General features: G+C 27.1%; 2 protein-coding genes across 2 annotated transcripts; one reads left to right on the forward strand and one right to left on the reverse strand.

Moving 5' to 3' along the window:
• Window positions 1–609: 609 nt before the first annotated feature.
• On the reverse strand, window positions 610–15570 carry LOC136077089 (membrane protein FAM174-like). Its single transcript, XM_065791643.1, has 4 exons — window positions 15397–15570; window positions 4641–4762; window positions 3832–3914; window positions 610–1210 (listed from the first exon to the last, which is right to left on the reverse strand). Exons 1-4 carry the CDS (start codon window positions 15470–15472, stop codon window positions 1084–1086), a joined length of 408 nt encoding a protein of 135 aa, XP_065647715.1. The 5' UTR covers window positions 15473–15570; the 3' UTR covers window positions 610–1083.
• Window positions 15571–16197: 627 nt separating this feature from the next.
• Window positions 16198–21895, forward strand: LOC136077090 (uncharacterized). The gene is made up of 8 exons (XM_065791644.1): window positions 16198–16223; window positions 17383–18985; window positions 19139–19351; window positions 19542–20554; window positions 20786–20976; window positions 21101–21368; window positions 21477–21548; window positions 21710–21895. The coding sequence occupies exons 2-4, from the start codon at window positions 17389–17391 to the stop codon at window positions 20213–20215; spliced, it is 2484 nt and encodes an 827-aa protein (XP_065647716.1). The 5' UTR covers window positions 16198–16223; window positions 17383–17388; the 3' UTR covers window positions 20216–20554; window positions 20786–20976; window positions 21101–21368; window positions 21477–21548; window positions 21710–21895.
• Window positions 21896–26098: the final 4203 nt, after the last annotated feature.

The following is a 26098-nucleotide window of genomic DNA, read 5'->3' on the forward strand; positions in this document are numbered from 1 at the left end:
ATATAGTAGAGAATGCGCTTTTGCCAATTGGACAATTGTCAAAAAAGGCTGCCGAAGCCAGAAACAAACATTTCCGTGAGTACAGACTTAGCTATGCTAGAAAATTTTCTGGAAAAGATTGTAACCAAGATATCATCAATAGGTTGTTGTTAAAATCCGACCCTCTGTTGTCCAGCATTGGGAAAAAGAAACACAAACTTACAAAGCCTTTTTCAAAAGAAGCTCTGGAATTGCTTCTTCCTGGAGAAGTCCAAGATTCCGACACTGAAAACAACGAAAATGAAGAATATTCTGACAATGACGAAGTGGAATCTAATTAAATATCAAAATATAGTATGTTATTTACCATAATAAAGTTTGAAAAATAATATATCTTTTATTTCCTCAAATCCTATTGAATAGAATAAAATGTAATCCCTAAAGTACCCATCTTTCCCCTATATTGAACGCCACTGGCTTGGATTTGTACAAAAAACATTTAATTTACAATTTCTTGTCATATGGTAAAGTTTTCAGCTGTTAAAAAGAGAGAAATAATTTTGGCCAGCTAAAATCGTCAAATACTCCTACGTGCGACACCAACAACACCCAACGAAGACAACGCTAAAATATTACAAAATTAGTTAATGCAATATAAATAAAATATAAGATTGAAACACTCAAAATTAAAGATTTTTTCCAAAATTAAATATTATCGAAACAAAACTCAAAAGTAAGAACATCAACACAAAACTTTAAAATACTTAAAAAAATGCAACTTATAAAATACTTCCACACAAGAAATTAACCAAAAAATGCGTAAATGACGAAAAAAAAAAATATCAAAACTAGTCTCATCTAAAAAATCATTTTTTAGAATTTATTACTTCTTTTATTAATTTAATTTATCATAATATTTGCTTTCAAATAATAAGTAATCAATCATAAACGCTTTTTAAAACTGTATTTGTATTTTAGTTGGAATCAGTTTTGCCAGTGCGATCGTGGTTACTTACCACTTATGTACCATAAAAAAAAATCTCACTTGCAAAACCATAACCGAAATAAAAAAACATGCTAACTAATATAACAACAAAATTATTTCTAGGGTTTAACTTTACGCTGCTGCCGCAGATCAAAAAGTGTCATATCGTCGTCGTCATCATCGTCTGCTTCTGATAGTGGATGAAGCTCCATTCCATCGGATCTATTATTTTTTAACACACCATACCTAAAATAGAAATAAGTGATGTAATGCTTGCTTAACATTATTTAAATTATTTTTAAGGGTTTCTGAAATCCCTTAGATATTAAACAGGTACCTAAAAAATTGGACAGGCCCGAAAAAATAAACAGTACCTAAAAAATAAACAGGTAACTAAGAATTAACAGGTATTTTAAAAATAAACAGGTACCTGAAAATGTATTTAAAAAATTTGAAAAATACTCACATAAAATAAATGATTTCGGATCTCAAATAGTAATAAACTTATTTAGAAACTACAAAAATATTAATTTTTATAAAAACACATAAAACTAAAAAAAAATATTTTTTTTTTAGTTTTGTGTTTTTATAATCATTTTCATACCGATTTAAATTAAAATTCTTTGGAATTTTAATTTAAATCAGTATGAAAATGAATTCAAGTAACTATTCATTTTTTAATAAAATATTGTAAATTTTCTTAAATTTGTTAAAAATAGCTTCGAATCATATCAGAAAAAAGCCTAAAAACTTTAAGCTATATTTTTAAAAGGTTCTGAGTTTGAAGCATTTTTGTTGTGGTTTTACAAAATCTTCAGTGTTATTACGACTTTGAAATAATTCAACTGTGGACTGAATCGATAAATGTATTTTTCAAAATCGAACGAAATCAACTAATATATTATTTTGAAATCGACAAAATCGACAAAAAGTCAATTTAGTCAAAATAATTTACAAATTTTTTTCAATTATAATCATTTAATGTTGCATGACTATTTATTTTTTAGACGCTATAAAATAAATAGAACTTTAAGAAAATTAACAAAAAACTAGGTGGTATGCAATGTTTTTTTTATAATACATGTTATAGCAAGAACGTGTATTTTGTTTGATTGTTTGATTTTAATTAATCTATTAGGTTAATTTAAATCAAACAAACAAACAAAAACAAAAAAATTACAACAGATAAGTAAAGAAAAAACAAAAACAAGATGAGCATTTTACGTCTTGATTTAACAAAACACATTGATTAGCTAAATCTGGTTTATGTCTATTTTGCCATTCTGTAATGAATTATGCATAACGTTCACTCTAACCCTAACTCTAACCCTGACTTCTTGCAAAATTCAACAGACTTGCTTATTCTTTGTGAGACTAATTTAAATTTGGCTGTTCCTTCTTCAGATCTCAGTATTGATGGCTACTATCCTTTGATTTGCTAAGACTACAATAGACACAATGGCATTAGTTTACGCCCAAGCCACATACTTGGGTTGGGCGTAAACTAAGGCATCAATACCCTATTTGTCAAGAAATCAAATTTGAATCTTCTGATCATTTTTTTATGTGCATCTGCTTATCACCTCTTTAAGCAATTACCTTTCTCATTGTTTTTTTATCATTATCCTTCTTCTCATAACTCCGCTCTTTTAAAAGAGTTAAAAATTCTATCTAACTGAAAGATTCTATCTAACCAAAACTCATTCTCACTTGACTCATTATTCAGCAATGTTGCATCCTTTTACTGTATCTGCCCTTGCATACTCTAAAAAAACTATACGAATAGAGTATCATAATCACTTTTATCATTCTTTTTGCTTTTTCAACTTTTTCTAAACACTTTAATTTTTTTGGAATTCTTTCCTATCTTCATACTTTCTTGACTCATACAGCCCACAACTTTTTAAGTCTCCTGTAAACAATTTCCTTTCTCTTTAACTTTATTCTCTGTTTTGTAGTAACTCACAGCTTAATAGAGGTTGCTTATTGGGAGTAAATTAGATTTAAATTCTTTTAAATTAGATTCATTGAAATATAAAATTCACAATTTATTATGGCCAAGCCTTGGACATATACTGGGAGGCCTCGATATCATGTGAAGGTATAAATGGGTTTATCTCTAATGGTGAAGTAATAACGGTTTTTATATTAGAGTTAATGAAAATATGTTTAAACATTTGGGATTGTTTGTGTTTAATTTTAAAAAACATTTCAAAGGTTTCTTCTATTAAAACTTGACTGAGCAAATTTTAAACATCATCATCATTGTCATCATCACTATTATCATTCTTTTAGTTTGTTAAAGAATTTAGGTAAATCAATAGTTTTCAAAAAACTTTTTATTGAAAGCTTGTTGGCGCCTTGACCTTTGCTTGTCAAAGTTAGCATAAAAATTAAAATTTCAGGGTTGTAGTAAAGTGCTTGCTTCATAAACAAGAGGTATAAACTTAACAAGAAAGTTTAAACCTACCATACTCCTAGAAATCTAGCTGTCAACTCATATCTTAACTGCACAGTGGCCTAGTTTGTCAGAGATCAAAAGTGGAGATAAACCGTTATTACTTCACCGTTATTAATTCATTAACAACAATTGAAAACAAAAATGACAATAAATAAATGATCAGCCTCAACTATAGTGACTCTTGGGCGGAAAAATAGTTTACTGTTTTTCAGTGTTAATTAAAAATATATTTAATAGATTAATTTGGATGCCCTATATATATCAAAAGTTGTATCTTGTGGGAGTGAAAACTCATTAATTGCTAGGAGACAACAATTGGATAAAGTAAAACTTGTTTAGAAAAAATAATTTTCACAAAAATGCTATCAGAATTTCGAAATAAATTCATATATAAAGTAAATTCAACCTTTTTGTTCTGGACTTTTTTCTCCGAGAGCATGCTGCACGTATGATTAAATAAACTATCACTAATGCTGAAACAGCTGATACCTAAACAAACATAGTAGTAGTAGTAGTAGTAGTAGTAGTAGTAGTAGTAGTAGTAGTAGTAGTAGTAGTAGTAGTAGTAGTAGTAGTAGTAGTATTTTTATAGTATTTATGTTTTCAAATAGCTATTTAAAAGGTTAAGATCAAATAATGAGTGCATTATATATATTATTTTTAAAAAAGTTTTATATGCAAGTTATATGAAAATTGAAATATTGTATAAAATTATATACAAGTAAAGAGTTACCATACAAAACGTTTTTTATTTAGCCATATATAAATAAACCCTTTAAAGATGTTATTTAAAATGTATGTTTAAATTTTTTTTTTTTTTAATTAACAAAAACAACAACAACAACAAAACTTTACAGAAATTAACTTGTACTAAAAGATAAATTTAAGAACCTAGATGTACCAAAGATAAAATTAAGAACCTAGATGTACAAAACATTTAACAAAAGTAATAGAAACTAAAAAATTATTTTTTTAGTAGTTGCTTATTAATAGTTTCTTAAAACAAAAAGAAATCATTATTTCTAAAATTTTTGACAGCTTACAAACAACCGCTTATTTATTTAAAACATAACGAAATTAAAAAGCAATGGATAGTTTTCCACAAGACGCAAATGCTTAGATGCGAAAAATGGAGGCCACTGCTTTAATGAAGAACTCCATAACTAAATAACTGTGTAATAAAATAATGAAAAATAAATAAATAAATATCCTTACAACATATATTGTTCTCATTGCTATATGTGGCAGAGATGTTTTATTTGAACTAGGTGTTGTACTAATTCTACTTATTGTAGTACTGGTACTAGTAATGTCAAGATCAGGCGATGAAGTTGAATCTAAAAAAAAGTATTAGTTACATAGAATGTAAGTGAATATAAACTTACCTAATTTTAAAACTAAAATATTTTGTAAATATGTTTTATTTGTGGGTTTTACTTCATAGACTTTCTGTTTTACTGTCAACACAAAAATAAAGGTTATACTGAGGTTTAAGGTTATACACAGAACACTTTATTAATATTTTTTTAATAGCCATTTTGTCAAAATGGCTATTACTATTTTTATTTTTTATTCAAATACATTGTTTATGTATTATCTAACTATTTGAATAATTTTAAATTTTATTCAACTTTGGTACCCTTATAAAAAATTAAAATCATGTATTTTATATTTTAAGTAAAAAAAAATTTTCTTTCAAAATGCAAGTATTAAAACTGAATTATTATATATTTTTTTATCATTATAACCTTTTCATACAATTAATTGCAGGTAAAGTATTGTTGCTACTGTAGTGTACATAAAAAATAATTAAAATATGCTCTTAGTTGTCAATATAATTGATGTAAAAGTTATTTGGAAAAGAAAAGACTTTGCAAAAGTTTATGTTCAAGAAGCAGGGTTTATCCAGGTCATATTCTGGAAAAATTTTACAAAAATATCAGGAAAAAATCCAAAAAATATTTTGAAGTATCCAAAAAAAATCTGGAAATATAAACGTTTTTTATGTAACTAAGAATATCTCATGTGTTTGAAAAGAAATTCATTATTTGTACTCGCTACAAATTACACATAGTGTAAACATTATTTGCACGCAAAAAATGTTAAAATACTGTAATTTTTCTAATAAGTAAAATAGATCCATAGTGCTATGGATGTTACAATTGTAATAATATGAAGCACAGCTGACTGCCGTGCCTCATATTATTACAACCGCAAGATTGCAGGTTCAAATCCCTTCATAAAAACTCTTTTTTTTTTAATTTTTTTTTTTAAAAAAGTTCTTTTTTGAAGAGGTCGTTTTTGAACTATTGTTTATCTTTGTGCATAAATGGGAGCTGTTTGTGTATAAATAGTGTCTCTTGTACCATCTACTAAAATTCATTCTCATGTTACTCATCATTCAATTAAGTTTCATTCTTTTACTGTGACAGTTTCTAAGTGTTCCAAAAATTCTTATTTGTCTAGTTTTTTTCCTCAAACATCAGTTCTTCAGAGTTCACTCTCTTTTTCCTGATTCATATAATTGGCAATCTTTTAAGTGATCTGGTAATTGTAATCTTGCTTTATAAACTTCATCTTTTCTTTTCCAGTAACTTCCAACTCTAATAGTGGTTGCTTCTAGCCTTGTTGAAAGTGAAGATGTTGAAAAAATTAAATATACATTTTGTTATACCTTTATTTTTAATATATTCATAATATGTTCATCTTATCTATATTATCTTTTTTTTGAAGTTTTATTGTTGGACAGAATTAATGTGCACATAAATCAACTGTTATAGCCATAGCCACAGTAAAGTGTACATTGATTCGATGACTTAAATAGGAATAGCACAGTGGAGTGTACATACATCGACTAAGGGTTAGGTTTTGACAGGCATTCTTTTATCTAAATGAAAAGTATTTCAATACTTATTTAAATAGGGTTTATAAATTTTTTTAATTTATATAAAAAATTATTGAATTAAATTAAACTAATTTTTTAGGTAAAATAGTCAAAATAAATAGTAACAAGTATACGCGTACAAATGAGAAAAAAATTACTTGTACACACATAAAAATAATGCCTAACCTAATAGTAGCGTAAAGTAATTAATGAATGATACCTTAACTGTTTTAATTATTTGATGGCAAAGTTTTTAAAAAAATATTTATAACTTGTATTTCCAGAAAACTATTTAAATATCGAGAAAAATTAAAATTTTTTAAAAATATCAGGAATTGGGGAAATATCCAGAAAAAGATAATGCCTGAAGAAGCAACTCTAATCAAATCAAATGTGCTCTGAATAAAGGATATTTACAAATACAGTGGTGGCCAAAAGTCTTGGAACAAAACATTTAACGACCAAAAAAATTTATTTTTGATCTAAAGTATAAATTTTGAAAGTTTGATGCTTTTGTTTTTACATAGCAATATGTTTATAGTTACATATTTGTATATTGCGCAATTTATTATCGTTTTTTATTATTCATAAGCAATTTATCAGCTATATTATGCCAGAACTTTCAACTAAAAAAAGAGGAATTATTGCTGCATTATATGAACAAGGTTTAGTTCAAAGAGAAATATCTGAAAAGCTTGGTTGTTCATTATCAACTGTAAGTAGAACTTTAAAAAGGCATAAAGAAGAGCCCCAATTAAATTTTACTTCAAAGATGAGATCAGGCAGGCCCAGAGCAGCCACCTCAAGAACTGACAAACTTATTGGCCAGATCAGCCATGCAAATCCACGGCTATCTGCACACGAGATTTCAAAAGAAATTTTTATTGAGAAAAAAGTAAGTGACCGAACAGTTAGAAGAAGGCTTTTGGTTGATTTCAAAATGAAGGCATGCAAACCAGCCAAAAAAAACTTTTTTATCATTAAAAAACCTAAAAGATCAAAAAACATTTTGTCAGCGCTACAAAAATTGGACTGGAGAAAATTGGTCTAAAGTTCTTTTTTCTGATGAAACATGTATTAAACAATTTAATGTTACAAACAACTTTGTAAGAAGACCAAAAAACTGTAGATATATGCCAAAATATACAGTTAGCAGTGTCAAGGCTCCTGTGTCTTGTATGGTTTGGGGTGCTATTTCTGCCAAAGGACGTGGGCCATTATGGATAATGCCCAAGAATACCACAATAAACAGCAAAGTCTATTTGGATGTTATGAAGGAGAAGTTGCCACCTTTCATGCAGATCTTAAACTGCACTTATTTCCAACAGGATGGTGCACCATGCCACACAGTCAAAATTGTAAAGAAGTGGTTTGCTGATGAAGAAATTCAAACCCTTGAAAATTGGCCTGGGTCATCACCAGATCTTAATGTTATTGAAAATTGTTGGCATATTATGAAAGTAAAGATTGCTGCCAAAAAGCCTAGATCCTTTAATGATTTAGTTGAAGCAATCAAATCAGTGTGGATCCATGAAATTACACCAGACTATTGTACAAAACTTGTTAACAGCATGCCAAAACGTATCCAAATGGTAATTGACAATAACTATGCTTCCATTAAATATTGAACTTTTATCATAAATGTGCATGTACCTATCATCTTTAAAATTGTTATAAACACTTATTTTATTGAAAAAAATACAAAAATTTACTAATAAATTGTTTTTCACACAAATATATTGATTTCATAACATAAAATATGATGTTCCAGGACTTTTGGCCACCACTGTAAGTACTAATATGAAGTAAACACGTGTCAAATTCAATAATAATAAAATGATAATAGTAATAATTTTAATACAAGTAGGAATAAATAAAAATAATTTGTGCGGTGCATATTTTGTATCCACGCATAATTATTGTTACAAACAACAACTTTTTAGATTATAATATAACATAATTATATTGTGGTACATTTGATAAAACCATAAAATGTATAATACTTTATATTTGCGGTAACAAATAAAATTAGCCTCATCAATAATTATTTTCAGTTTGTATATTTTGATCTGGTGATATGCATTTGTGACATAATTATTTTTTTTTTTTTTTAAGTTAAACAAAGACTGTGAAATCAGTGCTCATAAAGTTTTTAATATTTGGTTTTTGATATCTGAGTTTGAAATGGAAAGTGGTAAGTGTTTAACAAATGAAGAAACAGCTTCAATCAAAGCATGCAAAGATACAGGGTTATCAAATCAGGAAATTACAAAGAAAATTAAAAGATCCATAAGTGGTTAATAATCACTTCAAGATGGGCGTTAATTATGGAGCTTATAAGGGAAGTGGTGGCAAATATAAAATTGATAATTGTACTAAACGAGCTATTGTATATCGTGCTGCTGCTCAGCACATGACTGCATCTCGAATTTGTGCTGATTTAAAATTACTGTTCAATATGTGAAACAAATCTAACATGAAGATCCAACACAGTTTGAAAAAAGCATAAACCAAAACCAAAACTTACTATTCGTCATAAAGAGGCTAGATTACAATTTGTAAAAGAACACATGTCTTGGCAGGAAGAGTGGCATAAAGTTCTCTTTAGTGATGAAAAAAAGTTCTATCTAGATGGTCCTGATGACTATGAATATTACTGACACGATCTTCAAAAAGAGGAAGAAACTTGGGTGAGTTGTAACATAGGTAGTGGAACTGTTATAATTTGAGGGGCTTTTTCCTTTACTGAAAACTGGCATGGATTTCAACAACAAATGAAGTCACAGGACTACATTGACTTATTGGAAATTAGTTTGCTTGAGCATGGTGAAGAATTGATGGGTGAAAATTTCACCTTTCAACAAGACAATAGTGCTATCCATAATTCAAATCTTACAAAAGCTTGGTTTAGAGAAAAAAATATTCGTGTAATGGAATGGCCCACATTAGTGATCCACCAAAACCTGTTTCAGTATCGGTTTCAGCTAAAATTTCAATTTGAACCGATACTGAAATTTCGGTTTCATTACTTTTTATAAATTTGGTAAAAACCGAAATTTCGGTTGAAAAACATACCAAAAACCGATATCTAAATTTAGAATAACATATCTATAGAAACTATACAAAATCTTGTGACTAGTATGTCAAGTCGCATATTGAAAGTCATTAAAAATTCAGGAAGCAATACTAAATATTAAAAAAGCGTGAAAACAAAATATTTTCTGTATTTTCTCGTATATAGAATAAATGAGGCTAAATGTTTTCTCCAAGAAATTAAATACTTTTAATTCTTTTCCATTTGTGATGAACTAAACATGCCAGTTTATAAATTTTTTAATTGTAGAAAATAATAAGAAACAAAGTAAATTTAACAATTGCTATTTATGTTAAATTACACTGCTATTTATACTTAATTAGATTGAAAAAAAAGGTGAGGCTAATTCTATTTTCTCCGCTGTACTGATATTAAAGTAATGAAAACTATGGTTGAAAATTTCCCAGAAATTTTCAACTCAGGAAATTTTGCAGAGATTTTCAAATGTGAAAATTTAGAAATTTTTTAAAAAAGATAAGTTATTTTATAACTAATGGATAAATTGTATGTATTATTTATGCAGTTGTTATGGACAAATTTATGGTAAAATATCGTGAAGCAGATTATAAAAAATTTTAGAAACCCTCTTTGAAAAAGACTTTTCTTGGTATTTTGGTGGAGTATCAACTTAAGTTTTTTTAATTTAACTGTAAGTAGTAATTATAATAATTTGTTTTCAAAAATTTCTAAAACTATTTTATTCTGTTATTTGCTAAGCATATTGTTTTTCATTGTCATAGCAAGCTTTGTTTAAGGCTAAACATAATTTGCACCCCCATCCCTAAAAGGAATGGGGCATTTTTTAGTATCTTTTAAATTGGCCTACAAGTTTCTGAATACTGAAAATTATATATAAAAAGACTTGGTTAGATATTTACAGTATTTTACAATTTTTTCTAAAAATTTTATTTAAAAATGTAGTTAGCAATAAAAATAAAAAACTAACGATTTCGAGGTCATAAATTTCACCGCTTTTTAAATAAGTGCTTTGTGTGTGCGTGTGTGTGCATGTATGATGTTTGTGTAACAATTGAGGAGGAGGGAGTGGGTGAGTCCTTAAAACTGGTTCTTAAAAAAAAAAAAAAGATCATAAAAAACTAAAATTAACTTAACTGAATTGTGTCAAATAACCAACTAGCCAAATAAAGTCGTCAAAAAACCAACTATAACTTGTAAATCACCTTCTTGGTGAGGGTGGAACAACCCTTTCCCTTGTACACCTTCCCTCTAAAATCGCCTTTGAATGAAATCTTAACACACAAAAAATCTTTCTTTCTTTAAAACACTCTACGAAAATAATACACAATAAAGCTTGTTAATTTAAAAAAGATTCTTTATTTTTTGTGAATATTTTACATCGTAGTTGAGAGAAGTAAAAGCTAGAAATATGTTATACAAAGCTCAAAAGACAAGCTGTCTCGGAAAACATCTACTTTTTGTTGTTTCACAAAAGCAATGTAAGTAAAAGTAACATATAACAACTTGAGCTTTTATTGCTTTTTTAAAAAAATGTTCTTAAATTGATAACTTGATTACAAAAATTTGACTAGAAAATGTGTATTTTTTGCTTGTGGGTTTTTTTTTTTTTTTTTTTTTTTTTTTTTGTGGTAATATTTAAAGAATACCCAAATACTACGATGATAAAATGCATATTTTTGAAACAAAGCAATGAATGGTATAAAACTCTATAATAAACTATAGGTTTATTGCAATAAATTTTTTTTCAAAATTTCCAGATATTTTGAGCAAAATTACCCCGAAATTTGACAGAAATTTTCAACCCTACAGATAATGATATTAACAACAGTAAGAATAATAGTACTTACTAAGAATAATAATAGGTACAATATTAATATTTATAATATTAAGAATAATAATATTATAATAAGAATAGAAATATTTACAGTAAGTATAATAATATTTATTAAAAATATTATTATACTTACTGTAAATATTATTATTCTTTAAAAAAAAAATTATATTACTGTAAAATAGTAACAATAACAGTGATGAAGAGAACATTAATGAAAATGTTTTAGTTAAAGAAAGATTAAAATAATAAATTTAACAAAAGATATAAAAATTAGAATTATAACACAACAGAAAAGAGAAAAAATATAAGATAAATAGAAGCTCAGAGATAAGGTTATAAATAATAAGTTGTAGAAAGGTATAAGATTTGAAAACAATATTTTTCTTAAAAATATCTTAAGAAAGCAGTTTGAGAATGATTTAAGAGATTTTAGTTAGGAAGGAAGATTGTAATATGTTTCAGGGATGTACCCTCATGATTGTCCAGTGGCACAGGACAACTTGCCCCAAGACCAGTTCAAAATATTTTTTAATAATTAAGTGGCTAGATGTTTAAATGTTGTTAATTGATGAAAAAAAGTAAATCATTAAAATTTCAAAGCATTATTCCAATATTTAGTAACAGCTCAATTAAGTTTACTTTTCAATGGGGTCCTATAATTAAAAAAAAAAAGTTCCTTAAAAGTTGGTCAACCTGTTACTCAAAAGAAGCAAAATAATATATAAATTTCAAAAATAATAATTGTTTTATAAAAAACAAATTAAAAAACTTTTATTTTTATTAAAAACTTGTAAAAATGTACTTTTTTTATTTCTAGTTAAAAAACCATAGTTTTTGTACAATTAAATCTAAAATAATAATTGTAGTATGAAATTATCATTTTTTTTGAAATTTTTATATAATTTCGCTACTTTTAAGACCCAACATGACATACTTTTGAAAAAACTTTTTTTTTTCAAAATAATAGGTACCTGTTAAAAAGTAAAGTTAATTGAGCTGTCCCTAAAACACATTATTCAAGTTTGCAATTTTGAACTAATTTTCCTGACCACAAACCACATCAGATCAAAGGGTAGCCCAAATAAAGTTCAAAAATTATTTTTTTTATATACAATTTTGAAATGGTCTACTTGCCCCGTCAGTTGCCCCGTAGGATGACCAGATAGAAATGATACAAAACAGATATTGACTACAACAAAAATGACAATCTTTATAAGTTGTATTTGTAGTTATCTTTTTGTAACAAAAGATACTTAACAGTATTTCTTAACAGGTAATAACTTTTCACTTTTTTTTATTAATTAACTTACTTTTAAATAAACCATTTCTAATTAGACATTTTTTAGTAGTCAGACGAAAATTTTTTTTTTCAGTTTATTCACTTGAGGAAAAATATCAACTAAAAAAACTATTATACCGGACTACTAATTACTATAGGGACAACTCAAATGAGAAAAAAAAAACTATTTCAGTCGCCCGCAGGACAACCAGAAAAAACTGGAGGGTACACCACTGTGTTTGTATGCTTTCATGTTGTATGGATTCATAGCCATAATGAACAGTTTGGTATTTAGGTACAAACAACTTAAAGTTGCAAGCAGATCGAAAAATATAGTTAAAATTTATATAGAATTATAAATTAAATAAATAAATAATTAAAAAAATTTGATAACTGAATAAGGTCATACTATTTAAGGACTTCAAATAAAAAATAGAGAATGCTACAGTTTGAATTAGTATGTTGGAAATAAAATAACCTTAGAGCTATATTTTGTGAATGTATTTTTTTTCGAAACAGTGTACAAAATATTAGATATGCTTTACAAACTGAAATCAGAAATTTGTAGAAATTGTGCAGTTCTTCAGAATTAATTTACTAACAGACAACATGAGATATCCACATTTTACACGTGTACTGGGAAAACAAAACTCGTTTGCTCAAGGTGGCTGATACAGTTGAGATCAATGACAGTGAACAGTGAATGGTTATAGAAGGTTGGACCATGGCTAGGATTGGTGCGCACTAGGGGTGTTCAAAAGAACAAAATTTTCAAAATGCGAATACACAACAAGCCAAATTTGAGGCAAATATTTAAAAAACACAATTACAAAAAAAATTTCAAAAGTATTGACATTTACCTTGTGCTCAAGAGGCAAAATACCTTGAAAATGACCCAAATTATTTCAATATTTCGTAAAACATTTTTTCCTAATGTGATCATAATAAAGTTTTTTTCTAGATTGTTGTGTATCCTGGTTTATTCATAATTTTTGTTTAAAATAAAAAAAGATTTCGCTTAATTTATGCAAAAAAAAAATTTTTTTTTTGCAAAATCTTTTTTTAATATAAACAACAATATAATCATCAAGAAAAAACTAGGATATACATTTTTCAGGATATTTTGCCGATTGAGCACAAGGTAAAATTTTTTTTGTAATTGTATTTTTTTAATATTTGGCCCAAAGTTGGCTTTGTGTATTCGTGTTTTAAAAATTTTATTTTTTTAAACATCCTTATTGCGCACTAGGTGTCTCCAACCTCTCAGAGGAATGCATCTCTCAGTAGATCAATAGATCATTCTGTTTACTGGCAGATACTCAATGAAACAGTTTTTCAGAGGTGAGCTTATCTCTTTAAAACTTATTTAAATACAATTTATTTATTGCAATGGTTTCGCAAATGGCAAGAAAAGCTATGAGAAAAATAAATAAAAAGATTAAATTATAAAAAAAAAAAAGTACAGTTGGAAGAGAAAATGTTCTTAGTTATGTAATAATAATAATAATAATAATAATAATAATAATAATAATAATAATAATAATAACAATAATAACAATAATAATAATAATAATAATAATAATAATAATAATAATAATAATAATAACAACAATAATAAAATAAGAACTTAAATCTTTGAAGTCAACAACATTAAAGAAAAATAATTGCACTTTTTATATACTCTCAATGTCTCTTCAAAGAGTTCTTTAGTGCTTCAGACCTTAACAACATTCAAGCTATCTCTACTAGACTTTACTTTTTTTCCAAACAGAGAAGTCAACCGATGGAATTTACTCCCACAAACTGCAATTGACTCTTGTAACCTAAATGAACTTAAACATTGTGTCAACAAACACTCTGTCCAACACTAGTTTTACAAGTTATTACCGAATTGCTGCTACAACTCATTGTCTACCGACAACCGAGCTTAAGGGTTGCTACCCCTTTCAAGCAAGATAAAAAAAAACCGTTTACTTTTTGTTACTAGTTTAATCCTTATTTTAATATTTTCTTGCCGCAGCTTATCATTATTATTATTATTATGTCTCTGCTTATTAAAATTATTTTAAAAACTGCTAATGTTAATTAATGTTATTAAATATTGTGCGCAGATACTATTTAAAATAAATACTTAATACTAAGAACTGTTTTAACTATAAAAATTACTAGTGTTACAGATTTTTAACAAACATCTGTATATTTTTTAATAACACTATTATAAAAAAAAAGGTGCAAATGCACAATTAGTAATTTTAAATTTATCTATAAATCATTCATTCATTTATTGCAACTAATGGCAAAAACTAAAGAGAAAAAAAAAAGATTAAAAAAAAAAGAAAAACAGAGTGATTAAGTAAGGTTGATAGAAAAAATGGTCAGAAATACACAATAATATAAAATATACACAGAAATACATGCCAATATAAGCAGTTTACAAAAACTGACTACTCTATAAACAATACACAATAAATATATAAACTATTAAAACTTAAAAATTGTTTTCATTTTTTTTTAATAACTTATTAAACTTTTTTATGTTCAAATTTATTACAAACATTTTTTCTTTAAAATTAAATATAAAGCAATTGAATGATGTTTAAAGTGTTGAAAAATATGACTTGTAGTTCAAATTGTGGTTTTGTGATTGTATCTCAAATGTTGGGTGTATATCATGTTATGCATATCAAATAATCATTTGGTTCACAGTATCAATAAAAATTTTTTTTCTTGATTTACCTATTTATAGCAATCATATTACAGGGTTTAAAATTTTTTAACAATAGTCTCAGTTAAAATTTTCTTAATAACATTATTTCATACCATATCAAATAACAGTATAAAAATCTTAATGTGTAAAAAACTTACTATTCCGTTAAAAAACTTACAGTATAAAAAACTTACTATTCTGAGCAGATGATAATAATATATTCGAAATAAACCATACTACCCAGACAGCATGTTTTATTAGTTTTTCCATAGTTGTTAAATATTTAGAGCTTTATTTTTTGAATTTAACTAAACATGATGAACAAGTATCTTTAAGAATTGTTGTTATATACGTTTTACACCACACCTAAAATTAGAGCAAATAATTTAATATACTATATATATATATATATATATATATATATATATATATATATATATATATATATATATATATATATATATATATATATATATATATATATATATATATATATATATATATATATATATATATATATATATATATATATATATATATATATATATATATATATATATATATATATATATATATACATATATATATATATATATATATATATATATATATATATATATATATATATATATATATATATATATATATATATATATATATATATATATATATATACATAAATGAATAATATATACATAATTTATGTACCAATATTTTTAGCATAATTATATTAGCATGCAACATCACGATCTATATTAGTATTTTTAAATTTAAGAAAATTGTATAATACGCCAAAACTTTACTTGATTTCAAACGAGACTACCCAAACTAAATATTATTTATCATTATTATCATAATAAGATCAAGTATTATTTATCAATATTAAAATCAAATATTGTTTATTAATACTATCATGACAAGAGTAGGTACGTGCGTATCTGGCTTTTTACGGCACCGATTTCAAAGTAAAAATTTGTGACCTTTTTTTTCACAGCGGGCTCGAAGTCGGTGTGGTAAAGATGTATTTATTTGTCTTTTTTTTTAGAATTTTATATCAGCTTAGACTTTATTAAAAAAGTAGAATGTTTTATCTTGAATAAATTATGGTTTTTTTTTTACGTGTAATAAATTTTTCAGTTTTTTTATTACTATTTAAAATTTCGTTCCTGTTCTGGCACTGCATTGATATCGAAGGCATGTTGGTACACATTTGAAATTTTCCAGTCAACTGTATAGATCTATTTTCTATGTGCCTGCCAAATTTCATTAAAAAATATTCATGACCAAATACCGTATTTTTCGACCCAGTGGAGGTACCATTTCCACCTCTTTTAGTGTTACTGTTACTGTTACACTTTATAAAACTGTTTCTGCTATTGTTACTGTTGCTTTTTGTTATAAATTCTGTAGTTTTTTTTACAGTTACTAGTGGTTTTCATTCGTTTTTAAAATTTTGTTTCTGTTCCGGAGGTGCATTAATATTGAAGGCATGTTGGTACATATTTAAAATTTTTAAGGCAACTGTATACATCTATTTTCTATGTGCCTGCCAAATTTCATCAAAAAATATTCATGACCACATGCCCTATTGTTCCGCGCAGTGGAGGTATGTATTTCCACTTCCGTTACATAGTGTTAGGGGGAGGGGCGGTTTTTGACAGTGGAGAACTCAGTATTTTTGATTTTTTTATTCATTATAATGATATATTTTATTAGAACTGTTATACAAACTTTATTTTTAATAGCCTTTTACTACTAAGGATATTTGGGTTTTCTCTTTTTAAAATTGTTAAATGATGTACACAAAAACTAACAAGTATAATTAAGGTGGTTATATATTAATTTTTTTTTTTTGATGGCTAACTCTTTTCACCCACCAAAATTAGTGCAAAGGCAAAATTCTGCCAAATAAAATTTAAAATGCTAAAATTAAAATTGTATAACACTATTTTACGATGATTCTGCATAAAATTCATTAAAAACATAAAACAGCATTTTCTCAGCTTTTTCCATACCCATAATTTACCATATAGCCACCTTAAGCTATATATGATATATAAAAATTATACGTATATTTAAAAAATTTTTTATAGATTAATGGCGATTTTTTAAATTATTTAATTATGATTAATAGCCGACCCAATTAAATAGTAGTATTATGATTGTTGAATTTAATTTAGTGCATCATGGGACCTCACAAGAAAACAAATCTTTTTTATGGTAAAGCTAAAACTTATTTAGCTTGTAATTTTCCAATACCAGCTCATTTAAATATTGGCTGTAGAAATGGACATGTACTGCATATATTTGCAACTAACAACGATTCATATAAAGTAACTGTAGAACTAATCGGTAAGTATTTTAACATCAAAACTTGTATAAGTCAGATTCAGCAACTAGTTAGAACATCGAAAGTCTTTGTAAACCATTTTTCACGAAATTCGAAACCATTTGTTGACATCTGCAACATGCTCTTTGCATACCAAATAACAACATCTGCTGTGGCACAAACATCGCAATTGAATGCAACCTCAATTGACTTTCCTACATGTTCTTCATTTTCTTCTCAACAAATCAGTGTTTCATCTGTATCAAATAGTGATCACTTATCTCCTTTATCTCGTCCTACTTTAAAAACCTCTTCTCATGAACCACTATCCAGTTTGAGAGCTGACCAGTTGAGTCCCAGAAAAAAGGTTATGAGAAAGAGATTAACCATTTTGGCAAACGAAATGGCAATTAAGAAGAGAAAGCATAAAGAGGATATTAAAGGTTTAAAAGATAAGACAAAGGCTAGAGCATACAGATTTAAATATCTAAATCAAGTTATTACTCGTAAGGAAAAGTTAATTTCTCAACTTAGAAAAAAATTAAAAGAAAAGTTTTTAAATTTACAGTTGAAAAAACTTCAAAATCATATTTTTTGTTTGAAACAACAGTTGACATCCACGCAAAGAAAATTTTCTTATCAAAAAGCAATGTTAAGCCATCAACTTGCTGAAAAAAATGCTGCAATTCTTGTACTGCAAAATGACATTCTGAGTTTACAAGAAGAGTTGGAGGAAATTCAGCAAGTAACACAAAACACCAAAAATGAAAAATGCTACTCAGCAGATATTAGGAGACTTATATATGACATGCTTGTGTGCCAAGTTCCTACACAAAGTGTGCCATCTCTGCTCCGTAAAATTGGGGAACATACTGGCTATCGATTTAGTCAAATTCCACATCGTACAACTGTAGAACAAATGATGCGTGAGCTTGGTGTGCTTTCAGACATACAGGCTGCTGAGATAGCATTTACAACAAAGGATCTGACACTTGGCTTTGATGCAACAACCCAGGAGGGTGTTCATGTAAATGCTGTGCACTTGACAACAGAATCAGTATGTATGGTTGTAGCTATTGATCAACTTCCTGGCGGTACAGCTTATGACTATCAGAGTCATATTACAAAGTCTATTGATAATCTCGCTAAGTTATATAGTGATTTCTATCAGCTCAAATATACTAACGTAAGAAGCACTATTATTGGGAACATAACAAATACAATGAGTGACAGAGTTGCAACAAACCATGCAACAATCGCAAAGTTAAACCTTGTTTGGCAGAAATCATTAAATGAACTAAACTGTCACCTTCACCCCTTAGACACAATGACCAGCTCTTGTAAGTCTTCACTTAAAGCATTAGAGACTTCAAAAGGGAAACTTTTTGGAATAGACTGCATTGCAGCAAACATTGTTATACAGCTGAACAAACTTCGCTATAAGGATGCAAAAGGTACTCTAACTAATCTAAACCATTCTTTTACTTAAATATATTTAGTTTTCTGAATAAAATTTCGAGTTAAAATAAGATATTATAACTAGTGCATGTTTTTATTTCACATTCTTCTTGCAATTGCCAAAATGAGCTTTTTTATGATATTCATAGGTGATCCAAAAGGTTTTGTAACCTTTTTGGACCAACACGAGTTGCCCAGAGGATTGCTACCGCGCTATAGAGGCAACAGACTACATATGCTTTTTCACACATGTGGTATTTTGATCCATCATTATGCCATATTGAAGATATTTCTGTGTTCTGGCTTGGCGTTATGCGGAGGTCTGCGAAATAGTTTATTTCAAGACTTTACATCTGAAACAGGTATCTTTTTTCTTTTTTATACCTGTTCAGTTCATTTGATAAAGTGCTACACAATATTATAGGCTATAGAATTAACTACAAATATAGTTACAAATACAAATTACAAATAGACACTTGCAAGATTAACGGGGAGTAAAGACTATTATAAACAAAGATTATTCTTTGTTACTAATTAACTTTTTCACCTTAGGTATCCGTGAGTTGTGTGTTTTAGCTTTAATTGGAAAGCTACTTTCTGGTCCTTGGATGACAAAATTTTATATTGCACCAGGTACGGGACTTGACTACATATCTGGCATTCAGGTAGTAAAAGATGTTCGGAACACTCTTATTGAGAGCAGCAAGAATCCTTTATCTCTACTTAAACGAAAAACTGATTTCTTTGGTAATGATATTGAAGATGTAGTTTTTGATTCAATAATCAGCTTTTGCCCAGTAACTGATGAAATGAGTAAAGCATTAGCTGACTGCCTTAATGCAGTTATTAGTGTCATTGACAGGCAGTACAAGCGGCAATTTGAAATGAGTTCTAATGATCACCTTAAAGACCAGCCTAAGTCAGCTAGGCTTCACAACATTGGTTCAGAAGAACTTATGGGTATGTTTAGCACTGCAAAGCACAAAGCTCCAAATGCCACTCTTTGTTTTCTTTCTTCAAAACTTCGTGCTTGCAAAAATAAAACAACTGCTCTGCTATGCAAAAAGCCAAATGATATTCAAAACAAGTTGATATTATGGGCTATCTCTAATGCCAGAAAAAAGCGGTTTACAAATATGCAATGTCATAATGACCTGAAGTTAGAATTGATAAAACGAATAGCAGATAAAATTCAGAAAAAAAAAACAAAGAACGCAGAAATGTAGAAAAATATTAAAAAATTGCATGCTTGATCAGGTAAAAGAAATGTTTCCTGACCTAGAAAATAATGAGGCCTCAGATATTGAAGAAATTCTTATTGGAGCTTCTATTGGAAGAAGTATTTGCCACATGTGGTTCGATAATGCCACTAACACCTAGGATGTATATTACGGCAGAATTGTTGGCATTAAAAAGAAAAAAAGTGATGTATATATAGTTTCTTATTGGAAACCAAAAGAGAATGAAGATGATGATGGTGTTGAGTATGATGTGAGCAAATATCAACTTTCTGCAGACATAATAAGTGGTTATATGGTGATAACATAATAGAAATGTGTAATGAGGTATATGTTATTTTAAATAATAGTATGTCTTATAAACTTGCATTAACAGATATTATTTACAGATAGTAGGTTAATCTTTGTTTTTTATTATAAATTTTACAGTGCCTAATGTATATCATATTCTCTACCCTCCCCTTTTTTTAAGATAATGAAAAGATTTATTATTATTTAATTTCTTTTTATGTATACATATATGTATATACATATATGTATATAGAAATGTAATTTTAGGTAGTCGGTTAGTTACCGATATCCAACAACCAGGGTTGACCTGGTTGCAACGAGCTATGGGAAACCAAAGCTCATTTACTATTTGACATAAGCAAATTGCCTGGCTCATGACAATTAATGTTAATCATAATGATGGCTATACATTGTTTCTACCCAGAAAGACAGACTTTTGCTTGCATGGATTGAGAGATGTAAGTGTTTAGTTACAATAAATCAGTACACTCTAGGCAAATGGCATATGCCATAACCAGATAGTTACGCTAACACATAACTTTCTTTTCATTATAACTTATAATCAAATCTATTATATTTCAGGTTAAAAAGTATTGAAGGGTCTACTTCTATCGAATTTTTTGTTTGGTAATGGAAAATGTGTTGTGTATCAGGAGTTAAGTGATTTTGAATTTTTTTTTAAGTTAGGAAATCATTCTTATCTTCTCTAATTTATAATGGGTTTTTCAGTTATTGTGCTAAATATCTAATATAATTTCATTTATCTTTTATTGCAAGGTTTTAACTATGATGGCAGCTTGCTACTGTAGATGTTTATCTTAAAGACCTCAAGATTATATTAATTAATTCAGTAATAACAGTTACATGTTAATTTATTATACATTAGTTAATTGTTCGCCTTAATTATTTTTTTTAATTTTATATATCTGATATATTTTATCTTATCTATCATTGCAAGGTTACGCAACATGTTGAAAACCACACGATTGCTTCGATGGATGTTGATCTTTTTCATATCAAGATTAAACCGGTTCATATTTTTTTAGAGATTGATTATGTTTATTAATGCAATAATAACAGTTATATGTTTATTTATTATCCGCGCCATAAGGCATCCTTATTTATTATCCGCGACATAAAGCATCATAAATAGGTATGGTGATATTAATTTAGGGGTTTACTTTATTTTAGATATCATTGGATGTGGTTTCCTTTGCGTACTAAAGAATCGACTCTTTCTAGCTATGGAAGTCACAGTTTTGTTTGCTTCAAAAACTAGGCTTTCTTCAAAGCCACAATTCTGTTAAAAACATTAAGCAAAAAAGAAAATAATTATTAGTCTAAATTTTTTGTTAAAGAAGTATGTTTTTAAAAAAATTATTTTTATTTGTTGCGGTTTCTTGGAATTTATATATAGTTAGATAGATATAAGGACTACTGAAGAGAAAATGAAGGAGAGCCGTGGTGGACGTGTCCCCTTCTCCCCCATTGTTTAGATGGATATATTTTTGTAGGTTTTTAGTTGAACTATATGGTGTTTTATGATTATTTTTTTGTACTCCGGCCCCCACTGAAATATCACGCCATTTCCGATGTTATATATGCATATATATATATATATATATATATATATATATATATATATATCAGAGGCGTAGAAAGAATTTTTTGGTGTTCGAGATAGGTAACTTCCAGACATGGAGCAAACTCCAAACATTTATATGTTTATACTTATGTCAAATAATGAGGGTTTGCAAAAAATTGCGATGATTGGAGGCTGGGAACAAAAAAGCCCCAAAATTTTTGCCCCCCTGCCCCAAACGTAAGAGCAACAAGTTGATGAAGTATTTTTTGTACTATTCTTAACTAGACTTATATTCATCGATAAATTTTAAGTTTCTTAGTATTATCTATTAGCGTTTAAAAATTATTAATAAAATTTGCAACCCCCTCAAATTGAGGGGGGTTTAAACTTTATATGGTCATAATTTTTGAACGCTAAAATATTTTTAAATGAAATCTAAAATTTATCGATGAATATAAGTCTAGTTAAGAATAGTACAAAAAATACTTCATCAACTTGTTGCTCTCACGTTTGGGGCAGGGGGGCGAAAATTTTTGGGGCATTTTTGTTCCCAGCCTCCAATCATCGCAATTTTTTGCAAACACTTATTATTTGACATAAGTATAAACATATAAATGTTTGGAGTTTGCTCCATGTCTGGAAGTTACCTATCTGGAACACCAAAAAATTCTTTCTACGCCTCTGATATATATATATATATATATATATATATATATATATTATATATATATATATATATATATATATATATATATATATATATATATATATATATATATATATATATATATATATATATATACTTTCATTGAAAATCATTAGTAACGATAAAAATAAGACGAAAACGCTAAGGCTTTTAATGTATTTAAAGATCACCTATATGCATTTAAACATACGCTCTAGAAATCCTAGCCTTGGTGCATATTTAATAAAATAAATATATATACCCTTAACCATAAATATATATATATATATATATATATATATATATATATATATATATATATATATATATATATATATATATATATATATATATATATATATATACATATTGCAAAAAAACGCGATATTTTTTTATGCATGTTTTATAAAAGTTTGTAATAAATTTTACTAATACGTTTTAATCATTAAAAATACTCTGTTACTTTAATTCGAAACTTTTTTAGTTACGTTTTTTAATCGTTTTACACATTTCACTATGCAAAATCAAGCGCAATTTAACAATGATTCTATTACAAAGCTGCCGTTAGCCGAACGCGAGTTTTATACGTAAGTTGCATTTTTCTTAAGCAATGCTTCATAAAAAATAATGTTACTTAAAAGAGCATAACTTTTTTTGTAATAATTCTTTTTTCATAAATTTTTCACCATTTTATTACAAATTCAAAGCTCTTTCGAACCATATATAAAACTTGAATAAATATATGGTTTGAAATTTTTACACACGTACCTAACAAGAGTGTTATTATTAAATAGTGCTTTTAAATTTATTTTAGGATTATAAATGACTTTACGGTTAACGACATTTATCGTTGGGTGGCCTTTTCGGATATTCCGAAACAATAACGGAAACGTGTTTTGAATATTTTTGAATGGGTGAAATAAGGGGTTGTTCAAATAATACGTGACAGTCATGGGGAGGGAGGGGTAGGGACGTACCGAGCCAACATTGTGCTTCGGGCAAGCAAAGAAAATTGCAACGCAATTGCGATCGCAAAATTTATCACATTAAGTGTCAAGTACAATTTGTCATTAACGTAGCACAAACTTCATGTCAAACTCACTTTTCTGGCTTTTTTGAAGACAAATTCACAATTGATATTATCGAAATCCAGGGTCTTGGCCACTCCATGTTTAATTGTTAATATAACCAGACAAGACAAACGTTCTCGGCCCTAGTTGATCTTCTTTCAAACATAACAACTGTGACTGGTATGTTGAGGGAGATGCAACTAGCAATTGCTGTGTTAGGATAAGCATCAGTCATTGATTTCTTAAAAATGAGTCTCCAAAATGTTAGTTAGGCTAGATTTTCCATCATTGCAGCAGTTTGATATTTAAAACTAACCATTTCTGACTGAAAATCAGAAAAACATAAATCTGTCTTGTATATCTGAGATAAATTTTTAAAACTGAAATTTCATTCTCTTAGCTTTTACATCGCTCAAATTTTAAATGAAATTTAATTATAAAATTTTATTTAAAATAAATTTTAAATAAAATTTAATTATAAAATTTTATTTAAAATAAATTTTAAATAAAATTTAATTATAATATTTTATTTAAAATAAATTTTAAATAAAATTTAATTATAAAATTTTATTGAAAATAAATTTTAAATAAAAATTAATTATAAAATTTTATTTAAAATAAATTTTAAATAAAATTTAATTATAAAATTTTATTGAAAATAAATTTTAAATAAAATTTAATTATAAACTTTATTTAAAATAAATTTTTAATAAAAGCAACTTTTACGATATTTGTATGTATTAAAGTGACATAACTTTTGATATAATATGTTTTTTAAACTGAAAAATGTAACTTTGTTTTATAAATAATTTAAAGAAAGAAGAAATATTAAGGCTCTTAAAAATCAATTTATTCTATAATAAATGGAAGCTTTCAATCGTTTCATTTTTTTTTTACTGCAATGTCAGTTGAAATGTTATTATACTGATGCAGTTTGTTTTCCCAGTCACAAAAAAAAAAAAAAAATTACGCTTGAAATGAAAAAAACACATAAAACTTATTTTCAAAAATATTTCGACAACTTCCAAGCTCATAAGATTTTTAGGGTATTCATTGGAAAGGATATTATAATAGTGTTTAAAAAAATATGTTTTCATTTTAAAAAAATGTCAGCTGTTGCCATGGTTACAAATTCAAAATGGCGAAAGTCATAAATTCTTGAAATTTGGAAAGCTAATTCCCTTGGGTTGGTACACTATTTTTCAATAAAACTTTCTAACATTATTTATTTACATTAGATGCATGCAATAAACCAAAAAAAGGTGAAATATTATTTCGGGAAGAATGACTTTTTGAGTTCTTAAAAAATTAGCAATATTTTTCTATATTTTCAGCATAAAATTGAAATTTAGACAAGTTAATCACAAACAATATAAAATATTTAAATCAAACTTTTGGTTTATTGCATGAAACAATCTATTATGTGTGTTGTGTGAAAATACCAGCTCAAAAGCTATAATAGAACCAAAGTTACCACATTTCCAAATTCTATTAAATTCGGAAAAAATGCAATCTGAGAAAATAAGCAAAACGTAAAACATTTTCAAAAAAAAACTATAGTAAGATATTATATTTTAAAGCTTTTCAATTCTAAGCATAATAAAATCAATTGAAAAGGTGTTTTGATAATGGAAATTTATACAACATCTACATTATCTATAATTTTATATAAAAAGACTATATTACATGAAAAACATTTTTTATCAAAAAAACGATATATAACTAAAAATAAGAAAACAGCATATCCAGAATAAAAAAACTAAATAAAATAAAAAACAACATCTTTAAAATTAACTTCAAAATAATCCTGTTTTATAGGTTTTTCCGTTATTTTGCTTTTTTTTTCATCCTTTTTGTTTTTTTTTTGTCCTCTAATTTGACGACGACGTAGAACATTTTTAACTTTATTATGTTTTATTGAATTTTTAATCCTTTTTGTATTGATTTTATCACACCCAAGATTGGTATAAAATCCTGGAACAATATTTAGTCTTTCATACAAATTAATAACAGCTTTAGCTCCAATGTTAAAGTTAAAATGAAACAGTAAGTTGAAATGCAACTTACTGTTCCATTTAGCGATGAAAATCCTCGTCTTTGTCAGGTGCCATCAAATGACACAGGTATATCATAAAAATTATTCTGTGGTTGATTTTTGGATAACTCTTTTAGTTCTTGAGCTGCATCATCCATAGTTTGAGTGGCAATAAACTAAACACTTTTTTTTAACTTAAAAACAA

Source organism: Hydra vulgaris, chromosome 02 (genome assembly GCF_038396675.1).
Source record: "Hydra vulgaris chromosome 02, alternate assembly HydraT2T_AEP".
Classification (NCBI taxonomy): domain Eukaryota; kingdom Metazoa; phylum Cnidaria; class Hydrozoa; order Anthoathecata; family Hydridae; genus Hydra; species Hydra vulgaris.